The sequence below is a fragment of the Centroberyx gerrardi genome, chromosome 5 (genome assembly GCF_048128805.1).
Source record: "Centroberyx gerrardi isolate f3 chromosome 5, fCenGer3.hap1.cur.20231027, whole genome shotgun sequence".
Lineage (NCBI taxonomy): Eukaryota > Metazoa > Chordata > Actinopteri > Beryciformes > Berycidae > Centroberyx > Centroberyx gerrardi.
Window position 1 is genome coordinate 4,695,676 of NC_136001.1, and position 18,906 is coordinate 4,714,581.

Consider the following 18,906-nt stretch of genomic DNA (forward strand, 5'->3'; position numbering starts at 1 on the left):
AGTTTGTCACCATTTTCCTTCACGGAGAGATCAAGGACATCCTGATATATTCTAGCAGCCTACAATCCAACAGGAGGGTTTAGGGTTGTCCCATGCCGAACTCCCAGAAAGTCCGCTACCCTCCAGACTTCCCGAAATCTGGCAGCCCTGCGCCCTTGCGAACCCGCGTATTCATGCTGAGCACTTCAGTCAACGTCAGACTACGTACAAACATCATCCAAATAGAGTCCATTCGGATTCAGAAACAGATAATACCATTCGTTCCTATGGACAATCTCCAATCCACCTGACTGCACGAAGAAGCCCAAGCAAAGAGGACCGTAAATCGAATCTGGGTCCATCTTGCTGTGAGGCCACAGTGCTAACCACTAAGCCACCGTGCTGCCCAATATGAACAATATTCTGATATGATATTTTGTCCCTATCGCACATCCCTAGGAACCTAGTCTGTTTTCAAGACTTTCAAGTTCCAAAGCTTTGTTGCTGTTCTTTGTAGTTGACCTTTTCCCTATTGTGAATGCTAATATGAGGCAGATTGCACGATAAGTCAGCTAAGGACACAGTCGGCTGTCATCTAGCCCAGCAGGTATCCAGGCAGGACTGCAGCGTGCGACTGAAGCTCTGCTGCTGTTTTTTGGTAACCGGCCTGTCCCTGTGTTTTTATCCCACGCAGCGCTGACAGGAAGCCAAGCCGAGTCTCCAGCCCCTTTCCAGGGCCTTCGCAGGGCAACGGCCGGGACACGACTCCGGAGAGCCGCCACCGAGGAGACCTACTGGGCCTACTCAGGTGTGTTTGTGTGTATGTGTGTGTGTTCTTGTGCCTCTATCCTTGCGAGAACCAGTTTGATGCTTTGACCTTCAGTGTGAGGACATTTTGGCCAGTCCTCACTTGTTCATGGGCTTACTTTAGATTTACAGACTTTGGGTTAGGGTAAAGATTAGGTGTTAGAGAATGAACGTAGTCTATGGAAGGTCTTCACAAGCATAGTAAAACAAACGTGTGTGTGTGTGTGGTAAGATTTAGAGCGTGCTGTGTGTGTGTTTAAGAGTGAAGGCAGTTATGTTCCACTGTCAATGCAGTATGTTTGCCTTCCTTCCCATCACTCTCTCTCTCTGTCTTCCTCTCTCACCCCCCTCTCTCTGTCTCTTTCTCTGTCTCTCTCTCTCTCTCTCTCTCTCTCTCTCTCTGCCTCTCTCTCTCTACCCATCCTCCTCATCTCTCCTAGCTGCTCTTTTGGCCTGGAGGCCTCTCCGGGCTCTTTTTTTTTATTTTACCAGTGCTTCAGAAGAGAAAAAAGCCACTTCCGCCGTCCCTCTGAGCCGTCATTTGCAGAGGGGCGGCATTAATCTTTCACTATGCAACCGACGCAAGCCCCGGGCAACAAATGATCTTTTAGTTTATTTATTTCAATATTTCCGCTCACTCGTCTAACCCTAATTGGCGCCCGTTGCTGCGCAGAGAGCCCGGGACCTTCTGGGTAAAAAACAGAGCCGGTGACAGTTTTACTTAGCGTTCCCGCTATTGATGTTAAGATCTACCGATGCTCTCCTGCTGTCCCCCCGCACACGTTTGATCGCAGCTCTTACATAAGATGCTGATGTAACGGTGGGCAGGATCCAGGCAAGAGGAAGAAAACAATAGAGTGAGGGAAGCTGAAATTGCTGGTGGACATTTTGGCTCATTGCAAGAGCCACCCAGCGTAGGGCTTAAGCTAGTACGCTTGTTGGAAAGAGGAGGGGGGGTGACTTTGGCCTTTGGTTGGCAGCTTACACTGCCTCTCTCTCTCTCTCTCTCTCTCTGTCTCTCTCTCTCTCTCTCTCTCCCTCCCTCTTTCCCTCTCTCTCTCTCTCTCTCTCTCTCTGTGTTTGTGTGTGTGTTCTGCTCCAAATCACAGAGATGGTTGAGCGTGCTTTGAGTCCACCTCAGCCTGGTCTCACAAAAATTTATTGTGATAGGCACGCTGTCTTAAAATGCAAGTAATGTGCTCTGTGTACGAAATGTGAGAGAAATACGTTTCCCCACCAGGAAAGGAAGAAACAACATCAAGTTTTTCTTATTTAACCATGACCAGAACCTAACCCAAACCTTACCCAAATTGTCTTAGTTGCCTAATCTTAAAGTCACACTGAAATGAAAGATGACTTTTCGATTTTCCATGCCATATAAATGGCAAAAAACATTTCTATTTTCTTGTATTTTTATATCAAAAGACTTACTTTTACTTACCAATAGCTCTACATGAAAATTTTACCCAATAATAATCAGCACAGATTTCCTGCCCCTTCCATCCCTCCCATCAAAATAAAAAAATGCCTTTCTTTCCCCAACAGATAGCCCGTTGGTTTATACTGCCAGCCACTTTTAAATGATCCCTCCTTGTTCCCTGTTCCGCCTCAAAATCCTGTTTCAACTCAAAAAAATGTCAAATTACAGAAATAAAACGCTCTCAAAATGCAGTTTCATTGTGAAAAGTTGTTTTACTTAAACTTAAACCAAATCGTTTGTAGTTTGTAGTTTATGTTGTAATCTGACAACCGATAACCATGTGTGATCAATTTAATCTCAATACATTTTAGCCACAGGATCCTGGTGTAGAGCTCTGCATCACAAATTAATTGTGAGAGAACATGAAGAGGTTGCGACTGACTTTATCTTTCTATCTCTTTTTCTGCCTCTTTCTGTCTCTTCCTCTCTCTCACTCTGGAGATAGGGCCATCCCCCAGATATCGCCTGATTTGTCAGCACCGCTCTCTGTTTTAATCTGCCATTCTGATCAGGCAGGGGGCAGAACAGCCATGGCCCGCTGAGGTCCTGATTGGAGTTTGTCAGACCTCTGGAGGACGCGATTAGAACAAGCTAATTAGGACAGAGGGAAGTTTAGGAACTTTAGAGAAGTCATCAGAGGAGAGGACGTGTGTGTGTATGTGTGTGTGTGTGTGTGTGTGTGTGTGTATTACAGAGGATGATATCACTAATGGACTATTTTCCATGCAGTAAATGCCATACTTACAAATTTGTTACATATATTTGTGCCAAATGACTCGAGAAACTGATATTTTCCCCTCTTTTTTTATTTAATCAACAATAATAATAGGCCTAATAATAAAAAAAACACATACAGAAACACTAGTGACAAAGTACAACTTCATAGATTAAAAGGCAAAAACATAAAGGACAAAAATGCAAAAAATGCAATCTAGCATTTTGCTTATTACAACTGTATTTTACTTGGAAAAAATAACTGCATGAAGTCAATATCTCAAGCAAATTAGACCAATTACTAATTCATAAGCCTACTGTACATTATGTTTCTCATATAATAATTACTAAGTACAACTGAAAATGTATTGCTTCACCATGTTATATTGTCATTCACTAATAATTGATCTAAAATGATTATTATTGATATACAGTTGTCATATAATCAAATAAATCAAACATAATCATGTGGATGTCACTTTGATTATATTAACTGCATTCCATCCCCATGTTCTTTTGTTTTGGTTGGAGTCAGATGAGCTAAAGTCTCAAGGATTTACTGCTCACATCAACGTTATAGAGCCTTCATGGCCAGGCCTTGGTTAAGATATGCAATATAAACCATATAATACATTATATGACCCTTACCATGATATATGTTTCCCATTCCACATAATTACAAGTGCTTTCCCATATAGTTTTAAGAGGCCATTTTTTTTTTTGCAATGGGGCCGGCTGTGACTCGGGGATCAAATCGATCGTCTCTCCCTCGCTCCGTCTCCTCCCTGGCTGCCGGACAAATGAAATATCCCACTTTCCCTGTTCTGAAGGTTTGAGAAACAAGAAATAATAATAAATAGAAAAAATTTTACATTCAAAAAATGACCACCACATTGGCCTTAATAATCCAGTCCCCCTTTCATGTACTCCTCACACACACACACACACACACACACTTGACTGGAAATTAATTTTCAGACCTGCACAATGTCAAGGCCCGCTATCAATAGGAGAAGCGGACCTAATTTGCGTGCTCCTTGCCAAGCCATTTTACCATTCAGCACCAGTCACCAGTGGAGAGCTCTCAGGCTTTTGTGCGCACCCTTGAAGTGGGTAAATGAAGATGGAAATTGATGATATGTTGTACAGTCATTTTACTCATGAGGGAAAGCAATTTTATCTCTTTCTTCAAGTGACTTTGGTCCTGTAGATTCTCTGATTCAGTGTATTGAGGAAATTAATGACTGGATGTGCCAAAACTTTCTTCAGCTAAATAAAGACAAAACTGAGGTAATTATCTTTGATACTAAGGAAAAGAGGCAGACAACTAGGGCTCACCTTGACTCCCTGTCTCTCAAGAGTAAAGACCAAGCTATCTTGGTGTTATTATGGATGCTGATCTCAATTTTAACAAACATATCAATACCATTACAAGATCAGCCTTTTATCATCTTAAAAATATAACCAAAGTGCGGGGTCTTATGTCAAAACCTGATGAAGAAAAGCTGATACACGCTTTCATTACCTGCAGGTTAGAGTACTGCAATGGTCTTCTCTCCGGTCTCCCCAAAAAAACTCTGGGGCGGTAACAGCTCATTCAGAATGCTGCTGCCAGAGTTCTGACTAAGACTAAGAAAACAGAACACATTACACCAGTTCTTAGGTCACTGCATTGGCTTCCAGTGTGCCATAGAATTGATTTTAAAATTCTGCTGCTTGTCTATAAAGCGCTAAATGGCTTAGCTCCAAAATACATTTCTGACCTGCTCCTAGGATATGAGCCACCCAGACCTCTGAGGTCATCTGGGACCGGTCTGTTAGTTGTTCCCAGGGTGAAAACTAAATCAGGTGAAGCTGCTTTTAGTTAATTATGCTCCCTATTACTGGAATAAACTTCCAGAAGCACTGAGATGTGCTCCCACTGTCAGCTCTTTTAAAAGTAGGCTCAAAGCATTCCTTTTCTCTGTGGCCTTCTGCTAAATCATCTGTATGTAGATGTAACAGGTGTTATCTTTATTTCTTTCTTTTATTTCTTTTATTTATGTTTTACCTATTTTATACAAAATTATTCATCAATTGGCGTCACGAACAGGATCCCAACAGGAGTCTAGAGGAACTCTGGTAAGTAGTTCATCCGCTCTGACGGGATCCTCAAACCTGTATTGAGAATTGAAGGATTTCTTGAAGTTTATAATTGTAATTGTTTAGATGATCTGTGTATTGTTCTAAAGGAACATTTACAAGTCCTATAGGGGCTGTGGGGCCTGCCTATAGGGTGGGGTAAGACCACTGGAAAGACTCTAGGCTCTTTAGAAGAATCCTTCGTAGAATCCTTCAAGATCTCATCTAAATTGATTTCATTTTGAGAGGAAAAATTGAGGGAGTCACTCTCAGAGAAGTTATACTGGCTGACCAGAGGTGTCACCAGTGTGAGAGTGACTGCTCACTATCTTTCTTTCTTTCGCTTTTAATGTAATTTTATGTATTTTTTTCTGTTTTATGTGAAGCACATTGTATTTGCCTTGTGTATGAAATGTGCTATATAAATAAAGTTTGCCTTGCCTTGCCTTTATTAGCCTGACAGTAGTAAGTGGTCTACTGGTCTTTCTTTCTCAGATCCACAAAATGAAGTACCTTTGAGAAACAACAGCTCGTTGAGTGCTGCCATGTTGTGAGAGTTCTGTGGTAGCCTTCAATGTAGCTGTACTTGCTAGATGTTTTCTTAATAAAACAATCAAATATTAAATATTAGATGAATAAGAAAATGTGATTTGGATAGCAGTCGGGTTTGACTTGTTCTTCAACTGAAAATGACCAACCTGAATAGCCTTAGAAATGTTCCATCAATAGGATTTATAAATCATTTCCTTGTATTATTTTATAGTAGCCTATATATACTGTATGTAAAGCGAGGCCTGTGATCATCTTCACAATATGCAGATAACCATAGCAAGCATGCAGGAAGTTAGGAATGCAGAAGCCAGCCAGCCAGTTCACTAGAACCATAATTATATAAATGAATAAACAGGCAAATCCAATAATTCTCAAATTAACAAATAATCCTAGATAAATCTTTAATCTAGTGCTGGATGTTAAAATCGTATTATTCTGCAAACAAACAAATCTGCCAATGGGGTGAAAGAAATTCACTTGTTACCAATGCAAATCAACAATTTATTATATATTTATTTTCTTTCTTTCTTTTTTAGAAAAGTAAGATTCAAATGACTTAAAGAGTTGTTAAGATGGACATTTCTTGTGTAGCATTACAGAAAGTCATATAATAATCTCATGAAACAGCTTTCTATTGCTTTATTCAAGTTGTACTGCGGACCACATTGTCCACTTGTGTGGGTCTGTAGGTCTGTTGTACCATCATCAAATTTGAAACATTGGTAAAAAAAAAAATAAAGATCCCAAATGGTGATTTGGCATCCCTCATCGATAGATACACAACAAAGCTCTAGTGCTGTAGTGTCCTTTCCTCTGTTTCTCCTAACAAACACTGACAAAAGTTGAAAAAGCACCGCAGACACCTAACATGACTAGAAAGAGCCCCAGTCAGAATTGGATGGTGCAACAAAAGCTTTGGTTTGCTGCAGTTTGTCACATTTTTCTAAAGGGCTTGTGGATTTAAAGGACAGCAAGAACATTTTTAACATGTGGGTCGTAAGTCACTCTTCCACTGATACTTTGAATCATTGTTTCATCTAAGCTATTTGGCAGCTATTTTGTGCTGATTCCCTGCTCCTGGTGCATCTGAAGCATAAAAGTGATCACACTGATTAAAAAAAACAAGACATGCTCTGTCTGAGTTGTCACATTTCTGAAAAGTTGCTCCATTTTGTCTTGACCTTTTCGTGCGCTTTGAATGTTCCAACCCTTTGCCATCTGTTCTCGATTTTAGGCTTCTCTTTTAAAATTTGATTGTTTCAGCCAGTCAAGAAATTTAAATTAAACAAAAAGAGGTTTTCATCATGAGCACAAATAACCGAATTGCAGCTACAAGTGTTTGGCGAAATCATACACTGCATTTGTGTTTTCATGTTGCTTTATGCTTTCTCCTTTGCAGCACAACACCAGTTTGAGGAAGAAAATATGTTGCCTTCTGGCCTAGTCTTTAAAGAGAACTGGACGATCCAGGTTCAAATCTCAATCCTGCTAAAGCGTCTTTGAGCAAGACACTTGCTGAATCCAAATGTCCAGACTCCTGGCTCGCAGACTGAGCCCTCGCAGACTTTGGTTTTACGTAGTCTGATGCTAACTGAAGTGTGAATACGTGAGTTTGCAAAGACCCAAGGCTGTGAAACTGCATAAAAGGGGCTAATGGAACGGGCCTATGTCACCTGACGTCTTTTATATCATCATATCCATAGTAGAACTAACCGTTGGAAACCTCACTAGTAAAGTCTGCAGGGTTGCGGACTCTACCCCCTGAAAGTCCAAATGAGAGCCTTTACGGACTTGATGAATTTTGACAAGCTGCAGCTCTAAGCATTCCTGGACACGGGAACTTGCCACAAGTACGTCCATAAGTCTGCGGAATCTGGACTTTTGGATTCAGCAACTGAATTGAACTGCCAGTTCCAGGGTGCTGTGGTGTAGCTGACCTCTGACCTCTGACCTCCCTGTGGAGAATGGGGCAAGAAAAAAGACTAATTTCCCCACGGGGATCAATACAGTATCACATTACAATATGAGGAAAGATGATCGAACTGTAGCATACACTGGAGAAAAGGTAGGCGAGGAAAGGTAGGTGTTCTGCTCATCTGCTAAGTTAGCGTTATTAAATTAACATAACTTCACAAAAGTTGTTATGCAGGACACCATCTTTGCCTATTTCAGCCCAAAGATGAGAAGCTGACAAGATAACTAATAGGGCCGCACAGGAGACGAAACTATCTTTGCCCTAAATCTGTGTAAACTTTTGGCAGACGTCTTGAAGTGAGATAACCATTTTGCCACAAATCTTTAGAATTAATTAACGGTAGGATGGTAAGTGATGCTTCGATGCAACAGAGAGGGGATAAAGCAGCTGAAGCAGGCTTTAGGATATAGTGCCAATGGTCATTCAGTGGTAATACATTAAGTCAAAATCCTTCATATAGGCTCTTAAAAGTCAACTAGCATTGATGAAAGGGAGCGATATGACATGATTCAGTCACGTTGGGGCTTTGGATGTCTTCCCTTGATGCAAGGGGAATGGAGTCTTTGTTTCCCAGCATAAGCATGATGAGAATGATCACAATCAAAAACATCTATTAAAATTGATTACTAATGGCTGTGTAGTTATTAAACTGAAAACATGTCTGTATCAGAATAGTAATTGTCACTGGCAGATACCCAAAGATGTATACTGACCACATACACACATGACCAATCTCAAAAAATATAAAAAAGATGATGATGACTACTTTCCAGGCAAGACTGGAACTGTACCCACTAAGCATCCATCTATCTATCCATCAATCCATCCATCCATCTATCCATCCAGCCATCGCTCACAAGAGACCAATGACATTCGCTCACCTTTCAGTTTTTACAGTGTGTGTTGGACAGTAGTGCCTTAGGGTCCTGCACACACTAGCACAGAAACTCTTGATAGGGTATGCAGGCTAGTGTACAGCTGTTTGACTTGCAATTGTAGTGAACTATGGTGATTCTCATACAACTGATATAGAGAAAATAAAAAGTCTCCTACTCAAAATGATCCTTCACTTTGCTTGTGCTGCTGTTAATGATGCAAATAGAGCCACATATCGCAATTTTGAGTTACTATAATGACACTAACAGATGCAGATACACCGATTTTGAGTAATGACGCTAATAGACACAAATATATTGATTTTGAGTTATTGTATTCACACTAATAGACACAAATATATTGATTTTGAGTTACTCTATTCACAGTAATAGAGACAAATATGTTGATTTTGAGTTACTGTGTTGATGTTAATCGGTGCAAATCTTTAATATAACATTATCCATTAGAATGAGGGCCAGCCCTCTGAAGTGGGTGGGGGTGCACTTAGTGTGCGACACACATTAAGTGCACTCACTTAGTGTGTGACGCATGTATGTGCCAATTATATCTATGAGATACATACAGTGGTTCCAGTATAGCTCTTCCTATATGAAACTGGCTGCCTCTGTCTCCCCTTTTGACATCAAACAATCAATCAATCAATCAATCAATCAATCGGATAAACTAATAAATAAATAAACAATCAAATAAACAAACAGTGCCACTGCCCACTGACTATGAACCTGTACACATCCAAAGGACGTAGAGGACAAAGAAAGAGCTGCTTTCAGTCAACCTTGTCTCCGCTGCGCTTCCTCTGTCATCACATAATGCCGATAGATGTGTGTGTGTGTGTGTGTGTGTGTGTGTGTGTACGTTGATTAAATGAATGGGATCCACCAATTGAGCTGTCCGTGCAAGGTGCGAGAGGTGATGCATTATATGACTACTCTCCATGATTGCGTCAGCGGGCGCGTGTCTAATGCAAGATCAAACCGACCAGCTCTCTGAGAAATGCATTGATTTGATGCTCTTACAGCCATCATAATATTTCCACACCTTTCAAGAAGTCCTTGACTAGCCTTGGCTTCACTTGAGGACTCATGGGCTAGTATCCATCAAGTGTATATCAGGTGAGCGGGCTCTGCAGTCATGAAGCATCTAAAAATAGGTCTGTCATTCCGCTAGAAGCAGCACTGGTCAGGTCACTTCGTTCGTATCGACTTCGCTTCGACTTAAAAGCCAAACTATTCTGGGATAAGTACTGTTATTATAAGATGGGCTCAGATCTGCGTTTTCAGCCGGTGAAAATGCACAGCAGGTCCAGTGTGCTGCAGAGCCGGTTAGATTTAGATGGTTTCTTGCGTGCTGTCGGAGGCAGGGAAAGGCGAAGTAGCTTAAGCACTGTAGAATCCCTCTTCTTCGAAATGAGATGGTCAAAGAAACCAAGAAAGTGTCTTGGACTAAGAGTTCTGGTCTTTGGTCATGTCAAGTTTATTTGTATAGCGCTTAATCACTGTTACAGTCTCAAAGGGCTTCACAACAGCCACATTATGAAAACAGGATCTCAAATGAGGACAATGAAGAACCCTGAAAAACCTCTTTAGGAAAAGAATGGGAGAAACCTTAGGAAGGGCTACTCAGACAGGGATCCGACCAGATTAAAGCAGCTCACTGCTGCTCTTCAAAGGTTTATGAATATGGTTATAATAGATAGGTACTCGTATGGACAAATAGATAAAGTACAGGCCCAGAGAGGCATTTGAAGTGTGCCTAGGATGTAAAATGGAAGGTGTTTGGACTCTCCCGCCTAATGGAGCTCCTTTTCACAGAAACCCAGAGGGACATATCAGAAAATGTGAACATCACTAGAGAAACTACTAATGTCCCCACTTCCAGAGGACTGGAAGTTTGAGACCAAAGCTGAAAACTCTTAATTAACAAGTACTACACAAGCGGAGCAAAATGAATAAAGTAATATATAAAAGATAATTCATGGCCCATAGTGCTGCAAGCATTCAAGGGCAATGGTGAATCTACCACCTCATAAAATCACAGCAATCTCTTTTACTCCGAAGCACAGGAGTTGAAATGCTGCCTTAGCTATTGGAGATTGGGGAATCAATATATTATATAATTCAAGAAAAGGAGATGGATAAAATGGATAAAAAAGCTGTAATTTTAATGGTTAATTCATAGTGAAATTGTCGGAGGGTCATTAGCTGCTAAGATAAAGGCTTTTAAGGCTTTTTCCGTGAGATGAATAACTAGAATTTATTGAAAGTTAAGCTTTTTCGCTGGCTTACCTCACTTTTTCTCTGCGCCGGACCAAATTGGTTGTGAGGAGCTGGAGTTCTAAAGTGTGTGGGGACCATCAATTTTGACAGTAATGTCCCGTAATGTACTCTTCACTGTCTTGGCCCTCTTTGTGCCTCCGGGCATCTCCAGGACGTTGTCTGCAAAGCGGCGCCGGCTGACTTTTGAGCCCATGTGCAGTATTTTGACACACGTTGTTTTCCTTGATGGGAGACATAATTCAGCGATGATGGGAGCACGAGCGAGACGGACGGAAATGAAGTGCAGGAATCTGTTTCGGCTCGGAGGGAGAGGGATAGACAGAGGGGGCGAGGGGAAGGAGAGAGATGGAGACGAAATGACAAATAGGTCAAAGGTCTGGAGAAATGAAGCTTCTATGAACAGAGGTAAAAACGAGCGAGAGATGCTGTACATGTATGGAAAGAAAAAAAAGACATAGACCCCTGTTGGTGGGGAGGAAAGAAAGCAAAGTGGCAGACCTGAGTTCCATAAAGGTTCAAAGCTGCATTAGGCAACTTCGCACGTTGGTGTCCCCAAATGTAGGTAACCGTTTGAATTTGGAGGACTTCATTACCCAGAAATCCCGTAACGAAATGTCTAGGGGTGGAGGAGGTGAAGAGGTTTGGTCATCGTTGGTGAGTCCAGCTTTCTCTGGATGGGGTGCTCGCTCACTGCTGTTTAGGAGACACTTTTGGGATTTCATTTGGGGAAATCTACAGCATCTCAATTAGTGGGGATGGGACGGTCTTCTTATTTCTTATTCTTCGTATTTTTACATAAAAGTTTTGTAGCTTTAAATTCTCAATCCGTCTCTGTCTCTCTCTCATAACCTTCGTCTTCCTTCTCTTTGTCCCACCCTCCCTCGCTCGCTACATCGGTGCGTGCTAATAAATTCACTGTCATCGCGGCGCAGTGAAACATTAGGTGAGAACATCGGATAGGGAGGGCTGACAGGGAGGAGAGGTGTATGGCAGGGGGTGAACACCAATGAGACAATGTGAAAATAAGAACGAGGGGGATGTGAAGACACATCAATGGCAAGTTAAGTTCTATTAATTGATTTTTTTTTTCCGGCATGATAACATCTAACTTTTTTGTTCCCTGTGGAGAATTTAAGTAGTTGTTAAGTTGTTGCTGAAGCAAATAGTAATAGGATGCATAAGAAAAGTACTTGAACTTAGTAGAAATGTATGACAAAAATGAACTACAGCATTATGAGGTTGCACGAAATAACAGCCGTAGACAATGAAGGAGAAAAAAATAAAAGAACGTACAATATAAAATACACTAAAAATATGAGATATTTTCAGTGACAAATTGGAAGAAATATCAAGGTTCTATGTGTATGTGTATGTGAAGAACATTCTTGGAGAGTCGGCCACTAGTGCAACACCACAGCTTCCAGTGATGCTGACTTTTTCTTCTGTGCGATCACTGCCTTTTTTATTTTTTTCTCAAGTCCGACCGATCTCTTTTAGAAAAATTCACCCCGGGAATATGAACGTGGAAGTGACGGACGATATGTCCCATCTGATTTCGGTTCAAAGCCGCTGCAAGGTCTTTTCCGGCTCTGCCATTTTGTTCTTTGCTTTGAATACAGTGTTTCTGCGGGGCCGCAGCAAAGTGCCTCGCTCACTCGACTTGTGACTCGCCAATGTAATTTAACCTTCCAACAAAGCTGGCTCCTCTTAAGAAAGGGGGGAAGACACATAGCAGCAACCGAATCTGTGTTTTAATTGAAGACTGTGGTTGTACTGGGCAGCTCCCAGTGTGACTCTTTGCAACTGTGTGAATGTGAAGCAGCATGTGCTTAAAGGGTTGTAAACCCTAAGGTGCCTCCTACAAAAGCTTATAGCAATTGCTTTTTTATTTTAATACTAGGGAGGGACAATACGCTTATCTCACAGTACGATTCAATACATGATATGAGGTTCACAATTCAATATAACTATGATACGATGTAATAAATAAAAGTTCAGTGACAACAAAGTATGACTATGCATAATTCTGTTTATTTCTGAGCCACAAATCTTTCTAGCGAGGCCACTGGCTCGCTAGAATGTAAACAACAATTTAGAAATGTCATTACAAAGTGTAAATAATATAATTTGGATGGAGAGCTTGTGAAATTGTGATGGTCAAGCGTCTCATTTGTGATTACTACAGCAGAATAAAATGTAGCTAATATTGCGATACGTATCGTCACATTTGTATCGCGATATATTGAATTCCGATATATCGTCCCATCCCTAATAAGCAGGAAAGCTGAAGTGGTAAAAGAAAAAAAGTGTATGACTTGGTTAGATAAATGTTTCCGGTATTTACTCCTTCCACCTTTGTCTTTCGGCTCAAGGCTGTGTGTGTGTGTGTCCATGGGCGGCATCGCTGCTGTATTTGCCTCCTCCGAATGTGTGTGTGTGTGTGTGTGTGTGTGTGTGTGTGTGTGTGTGTGTGTGTGTGTGTGGTTTAATAATAAGTATGCTGCTAAGGCCTCCCCATCACAATCTGCCGCTGTAATGGAATGACCCAGCACTGCTGACAGCACACTCCGCTAAAACGGGGCCCGGTGCACATCTGCCACTGTAGCCCTGCCATATAATTGTTCAATTTACTGTACAGCCAATATCCCCCACCGCCGTAATTGAATATGACTTTGTCCTGTTTGAGTAATCTCTCCGCTTTATACCGCGACCCCCCGCCGGCGGGTTAGAAAGAGAGAGAGAGAGAGAGAGAGAGAGAGAGGGAAAGAGAGAGAGAGGGGTGAGAGTGAGAGGTGAGTAAAAGGCATCTTGTGTAGATAAAGCATGTAGGTCACATTGAGCTGCCAGGCTCCTGGCAATGTGATCTCTAGTGTTGACATCACCGCTTGGGCCGCAAAAACCATCGGAGAGAGAGAGAGGGAGAGAGAGAGAGAGAGATTTTTTTGGGGGGTGTCCCTAGTTACAAGGGAATGGATGGTTTCAATGTTCTGGGAGACGATCCATGCATGATTGTTTTCTTTTCCTATTCTCTTCTCTTTCCCAGTCAACTCTACCATTCCTCTTCACCTCTTCTCTTTTCTTTCTTCTCTTTTTTTTGCAATCTACTACTTTCTTTTCCCGTCCTCTTCTCTGTCCCCCTCCCTCCAAATCGGCTATTTCCTCTTGTCTTTGCCGTTTTCCTCCTCCTTTCGAAAATCCGTTCCCTCCGCCTCTCCCTTTCAAATATATTTCCCTCCCTTCTCAAATCATATTTTTTCCTCCTTTCCCTTCTTTTCTCGTCCTCTCTTTTCTCTTTCAAATTGACTGTTTTCTTCTTCTCCTCTTTTCTGGTTTCCTCTCTTCCGTCACATCTATTTTCTTCCCTTCTCTCAAATCTATTTTCTTCTCCTTGAAATCTATTTTCTTCTCTCTTTCAAATGTTTTCTTTTCTTCTCTTTTTTCAAATCTGCTGTTTTTTCTTTTCAAATCTATTTTCTTCTCTCCTCTCATTTCTTCACCTCTCCTTTCGTATGTACAATTTTTTTTCTTTTCTCTTTTCTCCGTTAAAATCGACAATTCTCCTTTCTTCTTCTCTCCTGCGGTCATGTCTACGATTTTCTTTTCTCTTTTCTCCTTTAAAATCTATTTTCTTCCGTTCTCGTTTCTTGCCTTCTTTGACATCAACTGTTTTCTCTTCCTCTGTCTCTCCTTGCCTTCCTTCTCTTCAGCTGTAACCTCATTTCCTCTCCCTCCAAGCAGACATTGATCTTTGCAGGTGACCAGTACAAGTACAGAAGAGAGACAGAGAGAGAGAGAGAGAGATAGGAGAGAGAGAGATAGGGAGAACATGGAGGAGGAAGGAAATTAGATTGCTTGGCTTGATTGTCCCCCCCCCCCTTCTCTGTCCCTTTGTCCTACATTGAACTTCATCAACTCTTTTTTTACCTGTGCTGCACACACACACGCACGCACACGCACACACACACACACACACACACACACACACACACACATCACGGTGAACTAGATAAATAGCACTGTGATGCCTCGGGCTCTATCGGATGAATTATGTCTATCTTTTTGAAAATGAATTCTTTCAAATCCATTGTCATCTCAGAACCACATCATCACAATTGGATGTAATAGAGAAATGATGTTTGTGTGTGTATGTGTGTGTACTACTTACCTACCTACTTACCATAAAACGTAATTGGTGGAAACTGGTGGTGGTTCATTTTTTTTTTGCCTCCGACTTAAAGGTGCGCGAGCGTTTTCAGCATCGATAAATCATTACCGCATTAATTTTGAGACATTAGTTTAATTACCCTAAACAAACAAGACCATCGCTGAGAAGATTGGCAGCCTCTACACCACCCCACCCCCCCCCACACACACACACACCCACCAACTCCCACACACACACACACACACCCCACCCCACCCTCCCGCCTATGCTTCCCTGGGCCATTTTGTTGAATGTTGAATCTTGTCCTTGCCTTTTCCCTCCCCTCCTGAGAGGGTAAATCAAACCGGTCGGAGGCCCGCAGAGCATGCGCCCCCCTCCCTCCTTCTCACCCCCCCATTCCGTCCCCACCTCCCCGGCTGGGGGAAAAGCAGCGAATGGATTAGCCGGAGCCCCAGCGTCCTGAAACTGATTGCGGTTTATTTAGAGCGAGCGGCCGCGCACTCGTGACCATTCTTCATCACTAGCGCTGATAATATCCAGCCACACACAGAGACTCAGGGGAGCGTGTGTGTGTGTGTGTGTGTGTGTGTGTGTGTGTGTGTAAGAGGGTGGGCTTGGTAGGGGTGGTGTGGCGGGGGGGTTACTTGTATTTTATCTAATGCCCCCCCCCCTTCCCACCAGCGCCGCACGCGTACGCCGACAAGATCCAGCACTGCTGTGCATTGGGAATGCGAGTCGCTTCTCCCCCTCGTGAATTAATTTTCCATGAGCCGAGAGTCGGATTTGAACTTAATAGGGACTTAGATGTACACTCCTCCTCCCCATCTCTTTTTATTCCACATCCACCGCACATCACTCACAAAGTTGTGTGTGCGTGCACGTGTGTGTGTGAGAGAGAGAGAGGGAGCGTGTGTGTATGTACGCGTTCCTCACTCTTTGACTAATAGTAAGCCAGGCTACGCCCTAGGCCTCCTGTCTCATCCATCCGAGACATATATATGTGTGTGCGTATGCGTGTGTGTGTGTGTGTGTGTGTGTGTGTGTGTGTGTGTGAGAGAGAGTGATAGTGAGCTGGGGCAGGGCCCTCTGTCTCATTTATCTGCTGTTGACGTTGAGTGTGATTTCCTCTGCTGGGGGAAGCGATGCTCCCGCTTATTAATTATGCCTGAAATATTAAAAAGACTCCATCAAACATGAATTATTAATTCATTTGGCCCAGATCATCTCGGCTAAAGATTTCCAAGAGTTGTCATACATCATCTGACGAGGACGTGACAACAGCGACGAGAGGCAGGGTGTCATATCCCTGTAAACACAAGGTGTGTGTGTGTGTGTGTGTGTGTGTGAGAGACAGAGTGTGTGAGTGAGAGAGAAATTGCATCTGTGTGTGTGTGTGTGTGTGTGTGTGTGCCTGCTATTTTCTAATGCAGGCTGCCTTAGAAGTCTTCTCTCTGGATTCAATCTTGGCCGTAATTTAACTTACAAATTTTTCCTTTTGACCTTGCTAATACATTCAATATCGTGTAACCGAGGATGTAGAGGAGAGTCCTTAAAAAGTCTGAAAAAGTCTAAAATCCACTTTCTAGAGGTCGTACTTTTCACCAAGTAATGGCAGGTTGCATGTCCAACCTTAGATGAATCCAGAACAGGGTTAGTAGTACAAGCTGTATCCTCTCTGCTTTACTAAACACAGTTGGGACCTCATGTCCCTTGACAATTAATTCCCTGGTGTCCCTTTTTCTGTCTGGTTTCCTCAGCTGTGTTACTTTTATTCTGTTTTTTTTAAATTGCTCTTAAATCCAATTTCACGAAAAGGTGTTAAAAGGTCTGAAATTTGCCTTTCGAAAACAGATACCCTGGTGTACACCCACTTAAACTCACTTTACCCAAGGCTGACATAAATCTTTATACTATGAAATTCATACTATTCATACTATACATCGTCGTAAGCATCAAACCGATGTGAGTGGGATGAGTATAGGGTTTAGTCTAAAGGAGAAAAGCGTGAGTTAATGCGTTTCTGACAATATTATCGGTTTTTGCTTCTGCCTTATGCTTATGATGATGATGATGGCTGTAAGTACAAGTGAAAAGACTCAACACTGTTTCTTTTCTTACGTCAAACTTTTGTTTTTAGGTTCAAAGATTGATCAAGTGTAATTTATTATAGATCATGTAAGTCGAGGCGTCATATACGACGTCAGCATGCAAATATGGCCCTACGGTTCCCAAGTAATTTCTCTATGGGGAAAAAGAATGTTCTTTTCACAGAATCATCCCTGTCACAGTCTGTACTTAATGCAGGCTTTTCAGACTTGGACGCTTTACCCACAGAACATATATTTATCTCTCTAATGGCACTGGGTCCATAGATTTCTGTAACCGCTTTCAAGTCGAAGCATAAAAGTTGCATAGCTCTAGTGAAGAGGCACCACTCTTGTTCACAATTAAATGTATTTACTTGTTCTACATGATTAAAATCATTCCATTGACGTTTCGGCTCGCAAAAGCCTTCATCAGATTGTAAAGATATAATGGCTTACATTCTGATATAGGCCTTAGTGGCCCAAAACGACAATGGAATGATTTTAATTGTGTAGAACAAGCAGGCTAAATATATTTATATAGCGAGCAGAGTGGTGCCTCTTCACTTGATCTGATGGAGCAGAGCAAGTCAGCCAATTTCAAGACCTGTCAAACTGTCAATCATCATGAAGCAATTCGCGACAATCAAACGGGAAGATGTCCAAACACTACTGGTCAGGTGCCGATAAGAGAGAGAGAGAGAAAAGAAAAAAGATGTACAAGCACAAATGAAAGGTATGATATTGTGCCAAGGAAGAATACAATGTATGTAAAAAAAATAGTCTTCTTATATCATGACTGTCAACGACAAAAGGTTATGGCTCATGGGATGGTGTCATGGGATGGTGTCGAGCAGTGCAGCATATACAACATATACGTTTGTAGGCAGGTTTGAAAATCCTGCATTAAACGCAGACTGTGACAGTGATGATTATGTAAAAACCCCATTCATTTTCCCCATAGAGAAATAGCTTTGGAACCGTAAGTCCATATTTGAGCATGCTAACGTCAGACTTATGAGGTCTACTGATGCATTTTTGATGCTATTGTTTCAGTAACTAATGAACAAGAAAAGGTATTGGATCAGGTCCCTAGTGAAGAAATACTTTAGGTATCCAAATGGGAACTCTAAAAGTAATCATTTGCTAATTCTTAAATTAGTCAACATACATGTTGGAACCATTGATCAATTTTATTGATTTTTAGAGATCTCTCGTATAGTGCAGTAGGATCATCAGTGTTTGATAGGACAATTCCAAGGCTTCAGACAGAAGTTAATTTTGAATCGTATTAAAATCTCCCAGGTTCCATTGATTATGGATTCCCCAAATCTATTCATGTAAAATATAGCATATTGCTCTTTCACACACTCACATCCATTGTAAGAAGGTGCTGCCTCTCCCACTCAAGAGATACACTGGCGTGTAAATCATTGATGCATGCCACCTTAAATAACTGTGACGATTTTAAAAATACATACAAAGATGGCAATGACGGGTACAGTGTCTGTTTGTGTGTGTGTGTGTGTGTGCGTGTGTGTGTGTGTGTGTGCACGTGACCCATACCCATTAAATGTGTTTGCAGGCAGCCAAGTGGAGTGTTCCCCATGTATAATTATTAATTGGGAGATATGACAAGGTCTGTAAGGTTTCCCACCAGAATCGAACTACATCTCCCAAGCTGAGGATGAATTGTCTTGTTGTAGAGCCACTTAGTCACTATTGTTCATGCTCTACAGGCTATCAGGCCTTTGATGATAGAGAACAGGTCTTATGCATGGAAATGGCAAATGCACTCCTCTCCAAAGAGCAGGGGGAATGCTCTTATCTTCCCAGTTCCAGGCCGGAAGTCCTAA

The 18,906-nt window shown here is 41.8% G+C and overlaps 1 protein-coding gene across 1 annotated transcript in view; it reads left to right on the top strand.

Annotated features, from left to right (window-relative positions):
- Positions 1 to 18,906, top strand: part of LOC139923744 (receptor-type tyrosine-protein phosphatase gamma) — a 316,355-nt gene that overhangs the window by 66,963 nt on the left and 230,486 nt on the right. Inside the window, exon 4 of the mRNA XM_071914574.2 lies at positions 726 to 787. Coding sequence (XP_071770675.2) covers positions 726 to 787 — 62 coding nt within the window. The remainder of the gene's footprint in view (positions 1 to 725; positions 788 to 18,906) is intronic.